Source organism: Aspergillus bombycis (genome assembly GCF_001792695.1).
Source record: "Aspergillus bombycis strain NRRL26010 chromosome Unknown contig00111, whole genome shotgun sequence".
Taxonomy (NCBI): Eukaryota; Fungi; Ascomycota; class Eurotiomycetes; order Eurotiales; family Aspergillaceae; genus Aspergillus; species Aspergillus bombycis.
The window spans coordinates 88,885-103,422 of NW_019170113.1; the positions used below are offsets into that span (position 1 = coordinate 88,885).

Genomic DNA, 14,538 nt, shown 5'->3' on the forward strand with positions numbered 1-14,538 from the left:
TAAGCCGAGAATGGAATGTATCAATTTGTTGGCGGATTGAAAGGCGACGTTCAACTTCCTATTGTTGCTGCCGAATAGGATACTGGCACAGTTGTAAAGGCTCTTGTTGCATGCCCATCAGGGAAGAATCTGATTTCTTATCGGGAGTGGATGACGCCGGAGGACTTCGAAATCCCTACTGTTGAGGATTGGATTAGGAAACAGGACTGGTCGGAAATCCTGTAGGGAGCGTAGTGATGGAGTTATTTGTTTTTGTTTTGTGTCTCCTTGGTTAGGGCATTCGAGGATTGCTTCCAAGTTTGATCTATATCTCCGTCAATGTTAGTAATTCATCCTGACAGGTTTTGGATAATAGAAAGATAATTACTTACTTCTTTTACTATCGAGAGCCATATTAAGATATATCCACCCTCTCTGCTTCCTTCGAATCATTTTCACCACCATTGTTTCCCTGACCATTCTGTGAATAAATATACCACAACCTCACGGTAAACCGCCTTACATTCCTTAACCAAAAGCCTGGGACTTGCTCAAAGGGAACGTTTCAATTGTCATCAAGTGGGAGTTGGGGCTTGAATGTCGTGAGATTTTGTCTTCGATTTATCAATTGGGGTTGTCAGCGCCGTCCAATCAACATGGTCTCTCTTGTAGTTATGAGTTGCAAAGAGCAGGGTAGGATAACTACCGTACAGCGCTTGAATTCAGTTATATGGAGTAGATTGGTGGACTTCGAATGCGGCCATGAATCCTATCAGTGCCAGCTTGGATATTCCACTCTATATATCACTGATTCAATGCAACATGCAAATAAACTCGGTATCACAGCATGATATAGTATATCTAAAATGACCTATAAGAATTTACCTCCCAGGTGTCGTTTATTCCCTCTCCCACCGATGCATACATGATCGCTACACCGCACTTTACATCCCTGACACATACATCCGCTCTGCAGTCGAAAGATATATTCTCAACTCACGCCATCCAACTAATGCAGAAAGCAAGCCACTGCAAACACATACGTTCTACCGCATATCTCGCATCTACATCTACACCACCGATGCATATCCAAAAAATATACTCCGGTATGCCCCTCCACGGTCCAAACACCACGAACAAAGCTATCCAGCGACCATAGAACCAATCCTTAGAAAGTCCTTCCACATAAGAACACTATCCTCCATGCCCACAACCCCCGTTGCACTCCTAGCTACAGCCGCACGCAGATTCCACAGCTGTACCGCGCATCCAGCCCCTGATGGGCCATGCCGTGGACCGTGATACAACAGGAGCAGGGCACCTGACAGATTGCGGCTGAGAGGTGACGTTTAACAGCAGACGTGCGATAGGGGAGTTCTTATTTCTATGATTTCTCCATATCTACGAATCCGAATTAGGACGCGACATTTGGCCCCCTTTGTTGCTTCATATACCTCCCTTCCGCTATCATTGACCTCAATGCCGGTTGATTGTGTCGCAGAGCGAAACACCAACACCGTAAGGCTGGCAAATCACTCCCGGGCATCGCCACCGTCCTCACGACGATCAGGTACGAGATCCAAAACAGGAGTTTCCCGAGTCAAGTACCGAAGGGGGGAGGGTGGCTGGCTGTCTATCACATATTGAAAAACTGGGTACGTTGTGGATATCGTCTCGGGTTGTTTGTTTTCCATGTTATACGGTAGGTATGTAGTTACTGGAGTAGGCGATGTCCGGGTTGCAATATGACACGTCTCTATTTTCCCTATATTAAGTGGATATCTGGGCCAGGGCTGATATTATTAGACAGGCTGGCTTGCTACCCGTGTTATATTTCTGGAGAGTGAGTGGTTATGTTATGTTACTGTAACGTGGGCAGATGGGTGCTTTGCTTTGTTTTGAACCCGGCTTAGTTATGGCAATCCAGTCTGGGTCAGCAGGTCGATTCTAGAACCTGAGGGTTGTTTCTGCTCAGATCACGGATTGAACTGATTGCTCGGGGGACCGGTGTAAGGGAGGGTTGCCAAATATAGGCGGGAGGATGCGGGCGGGAGATTTGGATGGACGTGCATACATACCTGTACTTACTCTGCAGTACTACTACTAGTAGTTTATATGTACTGGTAATTGTAACTGTAACTGTATCTGTATGGGATCAGAAACGCCACAGCCAAGGAACGAAATAAAAAACAATGTTAAATTAGGTTCCCACAATAATGGATCATGGACACGGGATGATCCTAAATATAAGTAATTATTTGTTTTCTTTTTTCTTTTCTTTTCTTGCTGCTATTTTTGTTGATTGAGATCTCTTTTCAGAGTTCTGTCTTGGACTTTGGGGAATGTGAAATTGTTTGTTTGGGTGCACTTTCTTTGCATTATGGATTTATTTTCATTTTTGTTGTTGGTGGATTGGTTGTTGGAATTTTTTTTTTGTGTTGTTTCATGTTCTTTCATTGGAGGGGCCTTTTGTTTACCTCTCTTTTTTCTACAATTTGTTTACCGGTGTCGCGGGTTCAATTGCAGTGCAGTGATTTAGGTTGTGTTTGATGCAACAGTAAGGGGATCGGCATTTTACTAATCGGGTTTCCCACTTTTTCTTGTCATTGCCTCAGCCACACCATTATTGGTATTTTGTTTTTTCCCCCCGGTCTGTTTCCCTTTCATTTTAAATTACGAGATGTTACCGTTCAGGGATTAGTGAGAGATTTTTCGCTTCTGCGATTTACAACAAGAATGGCGACCACTCGTACAATCATGGCCTGAGCCTCGACGGAGAGATAGTATCCTGCTCCCTAGTATCCCCATCCGGCTGTTTGTGGATGTCGAGCATATCAAAGCAGCAGCCAGTGCATTCCCCGGCCGAGCCGGCATGGTGCCGCCCGTGCCAGAGATAAGGCTGCGATGTTGACAGCTTCCAGATCCAGATAATCCCTCCATTCCAGTGAACTATCCAACTCGTATTCCAGAAAGTTGGTCCATACGGCGGAGACTGCGCCACTACTGATCGCCATCTGTCGACCAAAGTCAGACTTGTAGACGACCTTTCTAATTAGATCGCGAATATCGCGCTTGCACTTTCTCCGAGAGGGCTAGTCGATGGTCTGATATGTGCGAGACACCTGCCAGGAAGGTTCGCAGGTGACAAACTTCAGCTTGCAAGAACGGACTTCTGAAAGGCGGGGTTTCACTTCTTTATCACTTCCATAGGACCTTCTCCGTCCAAAGGACACCGGGCAGAAATGACACGCAGAGGGCGGGCGTCGTCATCCCTTTCGTTGGGTTGCCTTTGGCCGATGCTATTGGTCGGGGTCTGCGACAGATTCCTATCTTAGTCGTACTGTGGTATCCACGATGGACAAGGCAAGTCCAACGATACGTAGATATCTCAAGCATGCCCCTATGTTCATGTAGGGTATGCAGCCACGGCAGGAGTCATCATGATTTTCGACTGGCCATGTGTCTAGACTCTTAGTTCAAGCGGGGATGAATATCAATGCGACCGGGAAAAAGGCATGTCGGAAAGTTTCAATCATTTCTCTTGCTTTTGAAATTGTATGTATGTATGTAAATGCCACAGCGCATTCTTCGGCAAATATTTAATGAGCACTGGCAGAAGCGACCGAGTGAGGGTAATTGCTCAATCACGAAAAGATTCCAATGCGGATTTTCGCAGAGTGGTCCCTTGAGATAAGCATCGGCAATCACTTTGATCGGTACTGGTGTTGAGAATCCTAAAGAGAAAAGATTGACCGTATGCGTGTGTGTGCGGATAAAGGGACGTGATTGATGAGAGATCGCAGATCGATCCCTTCCACTTATTTCTGGTGTCACATGTTTTGATGTTTTGATAGGTTGTCAAGTTTGCCTGTATGCCTTGATTTCCAGGCCATAGTCGATTGCTACCAGGTGTTGGACCACGTAAGTATGATGTATTGGGACTTAAGGAGCTTGTCTCGCTCAGTGAATCTCGCGAAAACGCGTACCGCGCCTGACCCGAGATGGGAGTATCCATGGAAATTTCAATTGAGAAGTACTCCGTATTGTGTGATTTGTCCTTTGCGATTTTACATATCTTATTGTCCGTGGAACTCACCGATGGTTGACCTTGGGTTACAGACGGGACAGCCGACCTGAAACCGCACAAGGCCCACCAGCATGTATGTTAACTGTGTATTAAAGCCACAGCCTCCCTTCCATGGATCGTCGGCTGCTGGTCCAGCCCAGGCACGGCCAGAACAGCAAAGAAACCGGAAAGGACACGAGAAAAGCTCGAGTAAGCATAATAATAAGGTCAATGACACATTAATCAACATCATACATCGCAATTCATCGCGATTCCGCGTGGTCTCCCTTCTAGACCATTTCTTCGAAGTCGCATCTCCACTTGACCGAATCCATTTGAAGACCACAAGTTGCCCTGTGCGGTGGCGGGTGCGAAAGAGGATCCGTCACTATTGTACTAGTATTGTCTATACATATCTTCCTATCAACGACAAGTCTAAATCTGTACGGTTACTGTAAGCCCCCTTCATAAGTAACCACAATGCAGGGAACCCCAAATGAGATAGATAATAGACACTGCAGGATGTACGGGGAGATTTCATAAAGTGCTAGAATTCCCATATCAACTTGCTTATATTGGGTCAGTGTGGTATGTAATATTTGGAATGAAGTACCACTTGGGCAATGTTAAGTCACTGTCTTGGCTATGTGAAGGCCAATGAGACCGGCAGGATCTGCATCCGTGACCGTGTCTCAAACGCTGAATCGTTCACAATTTGTGTGGCTGAACCGGGTAGATCGCATTATCCCCAAGTAAAAAGGAAAGGAAGAAAGAGACAGGCGCGAAATCAAAACAAGAAGAGATTTTTTCTTTTTTGATCAAGAACTTTCTTGACAGCTTTCTGACCGTTAGGGGGAAAACAATCAAGCAAGGTGAGATGAGGCAGAGGAGTGCGTGGTATTGTGGTGGTATGTGTCGTGACGTATCTTTTGTCCCGCTGTGTCAGACAAATGACGCGGCCGAGGTGAAAAAAAGACTCCCATTCAGCATTGAAGAAATTCGATGACAAGGATGTCTTGTACATGAATCTTAGTACGTGCAACCACCGATCCATTAGAGTTTCTATCCTACCTTATATTTACAGTCGCACAGGTGTACCTTTCATCGATTCTCCAGGGCCAGGGAATAATAATTGGTTTGTTTCTCTCCATTTCCTCCTGGGCAAGATCTTTATGTACTGTCCATGGTCCGTCTTTTGGAAATATTTTCCAGCTCCAGTACAGGTGGCGCCACTCTGGTACAACACTACTGCTGTTATACACTCCTCGCAGTTGAGGGGGGGGGGGGGGGATTTGCTTGGATCGTTTGTATCCACATACTACTAGACCGATATTTACTGCGAAGTACGGGAATAATAGATTACATTCATGTTGACAATGAATCTCTGGCAAACAGACAAAAATCACTTTGCTGTCAGTTTGGATTGTAAATTATCCTCTTGACATAATATAATAGAATGTAGCTCTATGAATTGTAGACAAAGAGAGATCCTTCTTCCCTTGAAGACCTCGTTTCATTTGGATCGTAAAGATGAATCAAGGGAACGAGTTTCTGAGTGAATTCAGTACTACTAGTACACATTACAGGCTTTAGTTGACCAGCTGTAAATCGAATTACTCCATTAAGTTGCAGCCTGCATAGTGCTAAGATAGGTAAGGTCCTCCTGCTAGGTACTCTAAGCCCCACTTTCAAGCGGGTATGCCGGTAATTTTCGTTTGTTTTTCATTTTTTTCTTTCCCCCATACTTCGTCCTGGACAGAATTACGGCCGATTCGGCTAGATGCCTTGTTACCTATTGGGTTAGCGTAGTTGGAGCCTAGATGCATGGACATACGTACGCCGTACATACGACGGACTCTTACCCTGATAATCAAAATTTCTTTCTTGGTGTGGTTTTCTAGAACGGTTACTGGCTGCATTGGTGGAACGCCGGGAAGGGAACCCGCTCTCGTTCCATGTTTCTTGTTTCGTTACTTACCAGCAGTTTAACTGGATCCATTGTTTAACTGACCTTACCCGACTTACTCAACTTAACTCACTCACCCCATCGGCTTCCTCGTTAACCCAAAGAGGAGAATCGTTATTCTCCTTTCTCATTCTCTTCCTTTCTTTCCCTCCCTTTCACTTTTACTTTCTGTCATTACTTTTGACATTCCATCGGATTCTTTTCCATCCAAACCTCCGTGAGACGCTCGGCCGTCCCTTCTCTCCTGTTTGTAAGGTGACGATGATCATGACGATGTTGCGATAGTCTTCTGATCCGCCCGCTATCGTACTCTTGGCCCCCCGAACATCCGTTTAGTCGCAGCTAGATGAGCTCCATCTATAAGACAGGGAGGAAAAAATAATCCACACCAAAAAGTAACTGGTTCTATTAGTTCACAGGTATGTCGCGGGATCGCATGATAGTTGGAAGCCCATTTGCATGTGTTTGTGGTCTGTGGCTGATCGACGTCAGTAATTAACTGCCACACCTGACCCTAGTGAAGAAGGATCTTCTACGGGACTGCGAGCCAACAGACAACATTTCTAGCTTTGGGCTTGGATCACGGTTTGACCACTGTCATTAACCCTCGTCAGTCGACACCGGCCAAACCTTCACAATTGTATATCCTGCCGATCGAGCGACCGATCTAAAACCGAGGTGGCTCTTGTTTATTGATACTGGGACCTATTTTGATTCTGAAGGAGCTTTTCTTTTCACGATTTGGTCGAGGCCGCGATTTATACTTGGTGTCGTTCGGCTGGGAAAGGAACGCACGCACTGCTGTCACATCTACACCGCTATCCGACCATGTCCGCCATGCCTCGTAAAATAGCTCTGCTATTATTTACTTTGTTCTCCTGGCGAGCCTTTGCTGCTTCGGATATCACATATTGCTCTACCGTGAACACGGGAGCTTCGAACTCTGCTAGTATGTTTCTGTGGTGCTCTTATGCCCTAGGATTTTTCTAACCTGCACACAGATGTCAGTGTGTATCAATCAAATGGACTTTGTACGGACACATGTAATTCCGACTATGCTTTCGGGATTCTTCAAGGGAAGAGTTGCTGGTGTTCGAACATTGCTCCCAACAAAGCGACCAACGTTGATACGTCGAAGTGTGATACAGGGTGTCCCGGGTATCCCGATGATAGTTGTGGAAGTGCATCTAAGGGCGTTTTTGCTTATATCCAGATGAACGAGCATTCGCCCTCGGGAACAGCCACAGTTTCGTCGAGTACGTCGACATCTACTACAGAGTCATCGGTCAGTAGATCTTTTCTGTCTGTTTATCAACCCAAGCAAAGTTCCCTTCCAACCCACCAACTCGGTCAATTCAGCGTTTTGGCGTGGATGAGATCCAAAACTGCTTTGATCCCTCATTGAAGCCGCTTAGTTCTTGTACACAACGAGATGAACACGTTGACCAATTTACTAAGCTGGATGATGGGGATCATGGCATTGTAGTCTCTCACAAATCGATTGTTATTGCTGTTAGCGTGCTAACCTTTCACAGACTAAATCGACGGAGTCTTCCAAAACCACAGAAGCACCTACGACGTCGCAACTCAATCAGTCGAAACCGTTGCCGGAGAGATCAAAACGATTACAGTCCCCAATTCAAAGCCAACGTCGGATTCAAGTGCTGGCATGTCCGAGAAGGATACTAGCAGCTCGGGTTTAAGTGGAGGCGCAATTGCTGGCGTGGTAGTCGGCTCGATCGGCGGCTTGGCTGCTATTATAGCCATCTTCTTCTTGATCTTCTTCAAGAAACGCCAAGCGCGTTCGACAAGCCCAAGTCCGAGCGTCTCAAATGTCTTGCTAGATGGTAGGAACAGCAAAGGTTCTCAGATGAGCGTCGCGAACCGAGCGTTCTCAGATACTCATAGCCATACATTATCTTCTGGATCCTCAAGATTACCAACGTTTACCGATACTCGCTTGAAAACGGATACTGTACTGTACGCAGGCGGCCGCCGTGACAGTGACGTGTCACTTCAGGACAATGAAGACTATTCTCGGCCAGTCCTTCGGGTTAGTACTGTTCTTATTTTGTCAACTGATTGCTTGACAAAGCTAACCTTAAACAACTAGCTTACGAACCCCGACTGATAAGATCCAAAAGAGATCCTGGCTACTTTCTTCCGTCTTCACTTTTTCGTTTGTCATCTCGATTTGCGCGTTCGGCGAATATAGCGGTCTTATGATACCCATTTGTCACACATCCTCATCTACCGAAAACTGGGACTTGACAGGCTCGGCACTCCCCGACATCGTTCCATGCTTTCAGGGACTTGCAGGTATTCCCGCAACTGCATGGTCTCGATGTTGTCTTGCCATCGGGAAACAGTCTAGACAGCCATGAATGTCTGTATCAGGCTGGCAGTTGTCAACATCTCACGATATAACTACCCATTCACATAGTCGTCCGCTTGTCGCCGACTTTACTCGATTCCATCAGCCTCATCCCTTGACCGACCTTATCGTGTACATGAAAGCACATGCGAGTGTGCTATCCTAAAGTACATACAACTAATTTCATTGAAGTGTCTTCTCTCCATGCATATTTATTTTATATTGATCCTTTTGATTTTTATTGTATACTTGTTAGGGCTATACGGAGCATTTGTAAAGCGCGCAGGCTGGATATTTGCAATTCAATCAATTACGTTATTACCTATCAAATGAGGAGCTCCAGCATGTAATACCATAATAATGTAATTAGCAAGATATGTATTAAGCATCGCTGACTATATGGGTCCCAATTTAGCGTTCATTAGCTCTCGGGTGATTTGCAATGCCCACTGGCCTAACCATCGGGTCGAAACAAGTCATCCTCCCAACCTGGCCACGTCTGTATGATCACATATGGTTTCAGCTTGAGACTAGTAGCTAGTGACCGACGGTTCGGTGTTGAAAACATACTGTCAACCCTCCGAAAGTTGAAAATGAGACATTAAGGCTGACTGGCGAGACCCACACCGGCGAGACGATGAACCCGAGCTGCGATACGTACCTTTCTATACACAGAACCACATATAGTTATGATCATTCCTGTTTGCTTAATTAATCGGTTTGATAGGGAATTCCAAAGCCCCGGAACTCCGCCGGCTGATCAGCCTTAGTTTCGGGATCGGACCCAAATGTCACTCACGCTAGCCTCACATCCAGTATTCGATGTTCATAGTATGAGGAGCCCCCGGGCATGCTTTCAACATATCAATGACATTGCCACTGTGACTGAGATGCTTGTGCGAGGTCGCATGCTTCTCAGATGAGGTTCCATTGGGAAAGCATTATAACAAACATGTTTTCCTGCCCCAACATTGGGACCCATGAGTCTATCATATGCCGCGCTAGTTGCCAGGCATTATCTCTACACTTGCTCCAGTGTATTCCGTGCCTACCCATACAGCGTGCTTGGGTGTGAATAATTATTTTAGTTGAATGAGTGTCCTTGATTGATCCTATATAGAGTCTTGTATGGCTGATAACTACCAGCAAACGGATGGTTCACAATATGGTTTAATCAATAACAAAGAGGTAACCTCAATAAGACTGCACAGTGACGAGCACTAGAAGTTTCTATACATCTCCATATTCTTTGGCAACTAGTGGCTCAATGAAGTATATATGGTCAGCTAATCACTCGCATAGTATAGAAACTGGGAGTAGATTGCAAGCTAGCAACGAGACACTACATACACGTTTTAGATTTCTGTGATCCTATCAGTGCGGCTAGCAAAAGTCATACTTAATTTTAGATTATACTTTACACCTCTTTCGTCTATCATGGCACTTGGAACTGAGATGAGGCAGACTCATCGACTGGACGCCTTCCCAGCTGAGCTTATCTATATGATTGTTGCCTATGTTGACGCTCCATCGGTAGGACAACTCGCTAGTACTTGTCAATGGCTCAGCGAGATATTACGTCCGTTACTGCCCAAGGCTGCCAAGGGATATGCCTTGGCCAATGAAAAGGATTACTTTCGGTACCTTGAAAGATACTCAGGATCATATATTCGCGAATGCCCGTTCATTTGTCGGTTCCGAAGGCTCACATATAGGATCGTGCTCCCACGTCAGCCACTCGCAGATGCCATTGAAAACGGTAAAATCAACGCTGTTAAAGGATTTCTTGATGCAGGGGTCAGTCCGAATTCCCACGATGTGACTGGATTAGCATGTTGGGCATTGCAATTAGTTTCTGGCATACTTAGATTGTGGAGCTCCTGCTTGAAAGGGGCGCCAGTTTGGAGCTGTACTCATTGCTGCCTCAATCCAAGATGATCTGTATTATACCGTACTGTAACCTCGAATCGCTCAAACTTATTGTGGATAAGGTCGATCTGGACGATATATTTCGTGATGGTGGGTCTCTGCTCTATCAAGCCATACGGAATGACAATCCAAATGTGCTGGAGTTTTTGGTGGAAAAATATGCCCATCTGCTCTCCCTACAGGACTTTAGAGGCGAAACAGCCCTTTTTCGAGCTGTTCAACTTTGGGAGGACCAGGATTGTCAGACTGCTATGGTTTGTATATTGGTTGAGGTTGGCATTGATATAAACGTCAGAAATAGACGGAATGAGACTACCTTTTATAAAGCTTGCTCTTATGGCTTCCACGAGGTTGTTCGGTTTCTTCTAGAGCGTGGGATCCAGACAAACATACCAGGAGAGAGTGGGATGACCGAGCTACACTACGCAGCCCGAGACAATTCGCTAGAAGTTGTAAAGCTTCTACTTTCTCATGACATATTCAATATCCACGTATCCGCGAATAATGATGAAACGCCGCTGCATATGGCAGCAAGCCAGTTGACACCCGATACCTTTGCAGTGCTGCTTGAGAATGGGGCAAGTTTACACCTTAGAGACGCCAATGGCCGAACACCTCTGGGCATAGTCGAGACAATGGGTTATTGGAGCATTGGGAGATACCTTCAGTATGAAGACGACATTTGATGGCGACAGCCTTCTTTGGATGTCTAGGCATCTTGGTTTGTTCTTCATATGATAGAATATTCTAGTGGGCGTCCTAGAACTCAGGTCAAATGGGACACCGTGAGTCTACTTGACCCATGACAAGAAATCGGCAGTGACAATGTGGTGCTTGCCTTTTTCGCTAGTGCTATGAGAGTGCAGACCAATATCCTTGTCTCCTACTCTGGTCGTAGCGTCATGTATGATTTCACGGATCGATTCTCCAGGATGCCGTATTCCGGTGATTCTTGTAAGGCCACGCGAATTTGTGACACCAATCTTCGCTTCTGGAAAACCAGTCAGAGTGTATGTAATTGTGATCTAGAGGTCCTGGAGTGGTCTAGTATGAGCCAATGCCAATATTTACCATTCTCCCTGAGATACAAAGTATCCATTTTGCGAAGAGAAATTCTAAGCTCTCGACTGACCATGCCGTTAAATGACAAGCTTTTTGAATAGCTTAGGGATATCCCCAGTAGCTTTATATACATGTATATGAATGCATATAAGGCCGTGACTAAGTCATGCCCTGGACACATGATGGTGGATACTTTTACCTTTTCGGGAAATGCGGAGGTGGGCACTTTTCTTTCCTCCTTCCGTCATTTCAGTCCGCAATTCATCCCCTCGCATACTTTATCAGTTCAACCTTACTGGAGGACCATTTTCATGGCTGACTATTATCTATCGCCACTTATCTCATGGTAAGTGAGATTTCCCCTCACCTAATAGTGTGCCTCGGAACCAGATATTGGGGCAATGGAAAGGTGGGCTAACTGACCTCAGGTGAATTCACAAAGTACTGCCGCTGTTGATATGGCATGTTCACATGTAGGGAGAGATGGGGTCTCTGCTACCTTACTTCATAAGGCACATGAACCTGTCTCGGGCTACATCGTTGCTGCATAAATGTGGCCCGATTTGTGGCCATTGGATGAATGACATACGTCGGTGAAATGGGCCTCTAACATTACATCCTTGCAAGTCTATGACGCCGAAGATTGGCTCCTCATACCTTCTCAGAAGTACTGCACTCCCCTATCAAGTCGATCGCATCAAAGTACTCGATACGGGAGAGTATCCTTATCTTTTATCTGCATCTCCGCACCGAACGAAGTAAAAGTATTCGGTCACATTGCTCCTGAGTTCCCCAAACCAGCTGCGAATCCTGCAAATCCTTTATTTCCGTAATGGCCACACATCTGTCTTAGAGTATTAAATCAAGGTTACTTCCCAGTGGCCTCTATGGACAAATCTGTGACATCCATACCTTTGGACACGACACCCTGGTCTATGTACGAGATACGATACAAATGTGACTTCGCACTATTTGAGCCTGTGATAGCAAAAATATTCATATAATTTCTTTTAGTGCACCATATTGCATTTAAAGAGAGCATTATGGACGCACTCGATCGGCTAGATAATCTGTGGTTAGTGTGCTTCACTATTTTCGGACTAACTGGGCTATGTTACGCCCTGAATGGGTTGCAGAACATACCAGTTTGGCTTCGCTCAAGACTTCATAGCCTCCTAGATGGGGCCCACCGCAGTCGATATCACCGGAGAAGAGAACAGCGCAGTGTGCGGATGTTTTACCACCGCAGAGCCGGCAGGCCCTCACTGCAGTGCCGGGATTTGCGACAGGAATCAATGAAGTCTGCGAAGAGAAGGTTCTCAAACACATCCTTCCCATGACCACGGACTATAGGTCCTGCGAGGAAGACAAGTATACCCCAACGGGGTTTTCAATAGCTGAGATTAATGCCTTAGGGGACTTTCCAGACTATGCAAAGCTCAGCGGTGTGCCCTTGCCTCAGGAGTACCTCGAGTTTGAGATAAAAAAAGCGCTACCCAGGCCATATCGGCCGTTTAGATGGGGTTACCACCAGACAATGTGTACGTTTGCTCATTTCTGACTACAAGTGCCGCCACATAACCTGAGCAATACGTTAATAACCATGACAGCATTGACAAAACTAGAAACGGATTGGTGGATAGAACTCGAGAACACGTACGAACAACGGATTGCGCAACGGAAGGAGCTGTACGCGAAGTATGGGGATGCCGTCCTAGGCTGGCTCCCCGGATCAGAGCTGGCTTGTAAAGAGCTCATGGAAATGGTCCTGCAATTCATCTGCTCCCGGTATCCGCAGTACTTTTCCTTGGTAGGCAGACGTATCCTACATAATAGGATCTTGGGAATAGAACAGGATATTAAATCGAAGCATCCCCTTGAAATACTGCTCGACAACGTGCCCGAGGACTTTGGTGTGATGCTACGTGATGACACAACGGGTAACTATTTTTTGCGTGCTGGAGTGATCTGTTCTTCTTTGGGATGGAATATCGGCACCAAGATAGGACTTCAGCTTCATCAGATCCATGGCCCAGTTCCAGATTACAAAGAGAAGATGCAATTCTCCATGGATCGGTGCGTACCATGCCAAAACATCTTAATAACTGTATACTCACAGAGAACTACACAGGTTTTTCACCAAAATGCCGACTGACAAACCGATACAAAGAGGATCTTGGGGCCTTGAAGTTGGACAGCCGTTGTATATGCCCAAAGGGGACCCTCATGAGAAACTTCGACTTTACCAGGATCCCAATCTCCAGCTAGATGACTGCTATCTCAGGGTAGACTGGCAAACACTCCGCCGCCTTCCTCTCTCGGGGGCTATCGTATTCAACTTCAAGGCACTCTTCACACCTGTGACTGAATTCCGGGACGAGCCTGGCGTGCCCGCATTGGTAACCAAAGTCTTGAAGGAGGGCAGGAGAAATATAATGAAGTATAAGAATACATGGCACGTGGAGCATGTTATACTTCCCAAACTTGAAGCATGGGCAAAAGAACAAGAAGAGAATGGGCTCGTTCCCAAAGGTTGGGAGGTAGCTACACTGGATGACAGTCCATGGTATCAAAGTTGGCAGAAAAAGTGGCATCGCCAACAGGGCTTTTAGTGTCATTTGCTCATTAACTCTTCCCAACTCCGTATTCTTTGGTATGGTTTCTGATTTTCATAGATTCGGTGATACTGGGCGAAGCAGCCACATTGAGATCATTTGTCTGCGTTCTAAATTATTTAGGAATATGGTACAATGGACATAATCAGTAAGTGAAATCAACAAACTTTTTACAATTAAATAGCAAAGATGATTGGGTATCTCCGAATACTGCAGATTGTAACCAGAAATGGTACTATTCTCAAGCAGCAATGCCGTTTTTCCAATTCCCCACTCCCGAGCCGTAGAGCCCCATTCTCCCATAGTTAATGTCCCCATATAATCCATCTTGAAGAGGATGGCAATGATGCCGCGGCGTCTGTGTCACGACGCTCGAGGTATAGTCGATTGCTGCCTTGATAGGGCACGTAAGGTAGCGGGGTCAAATGAGAACCACACCTATTAAAAGGGTGCGGGGGGCTCAATGAGAATGACGGCTCATTGGAAACCTTCATGAGTTTGCACGAGTAGCCGCAGCCTCTGAGACCGAGCCGGCAATAGAAGCTCA

The 14,538-nt window shown here is 45.9% G+C and overlaps 3 protein-coding genes across 3 annotated transcripts; all 3 read left to right on the forward strand.

Annotated features, from left to right (window-relative positions):
* Positions 1-6,839: 6,839 nt before the first annotated feature.
* On the forward strand, positions 6,840-8,142 carry ABOM_010096 (ER membrane protein (Wsc4); the record flags this gene model as incomplete). Its single annotated transcript, XM_022537224.1, has 4 exons — positions 6,840-6,960; positions 7,013-7,267; positions 7,562-8,064; positions 8,125-8,142. 4 exons carry the CDS (start codon positions 6,840-6,842, stop codon positions 8,140-8,142), a joined length of 897 nt encoding a protein of 298 aa, XP_022385166.1.
* A 1,680-nt stretch (positions 8,143-9,822) lies between these two features.
* ABOM_010097 (F-box domain and ankyrin repeat protein) lies at positions 9,823-11,000 on the forward strand (the record flags this gene model as incomplete). The annotated part of the gene is made up of 2 exons (XM_022537225.1): positions 9,823-10,182; positions 10,254-11,000. The coding sequence occupies 2 exons, from the start codon at positions 9,823-9,825 to the stop codon at positions 10,998-11,000; spliced, it is 1,107 nt and encodes a 368-aa protein (XP_022385165.1).
* Positions 11,001-12,419: 1,419 nt separating this feature from the next.
* On the forward strand, positions 12,420-13,988 carry ABOM_010098 (heme-dependent oxidative N-demethylase family protein; the record flags this gene model as incomplete). The annotated part of the gene is made up of 4 exons (XM_022537226.1): positions 12,420-12,455; positions 12,548-12,917; positions 12,987-13,164; positions 13,508-13,988. The coding sequence occupies 4 exons, from the start codon at positions 12,420-12,422 to the stop codon at positions 13,986-13,988; spliced, it is 1,065 nt and encodes a 354-aa protein (XP_022385168.1).
* Positions 13,989-14,538: the final 550 nt, after the last annotated feature.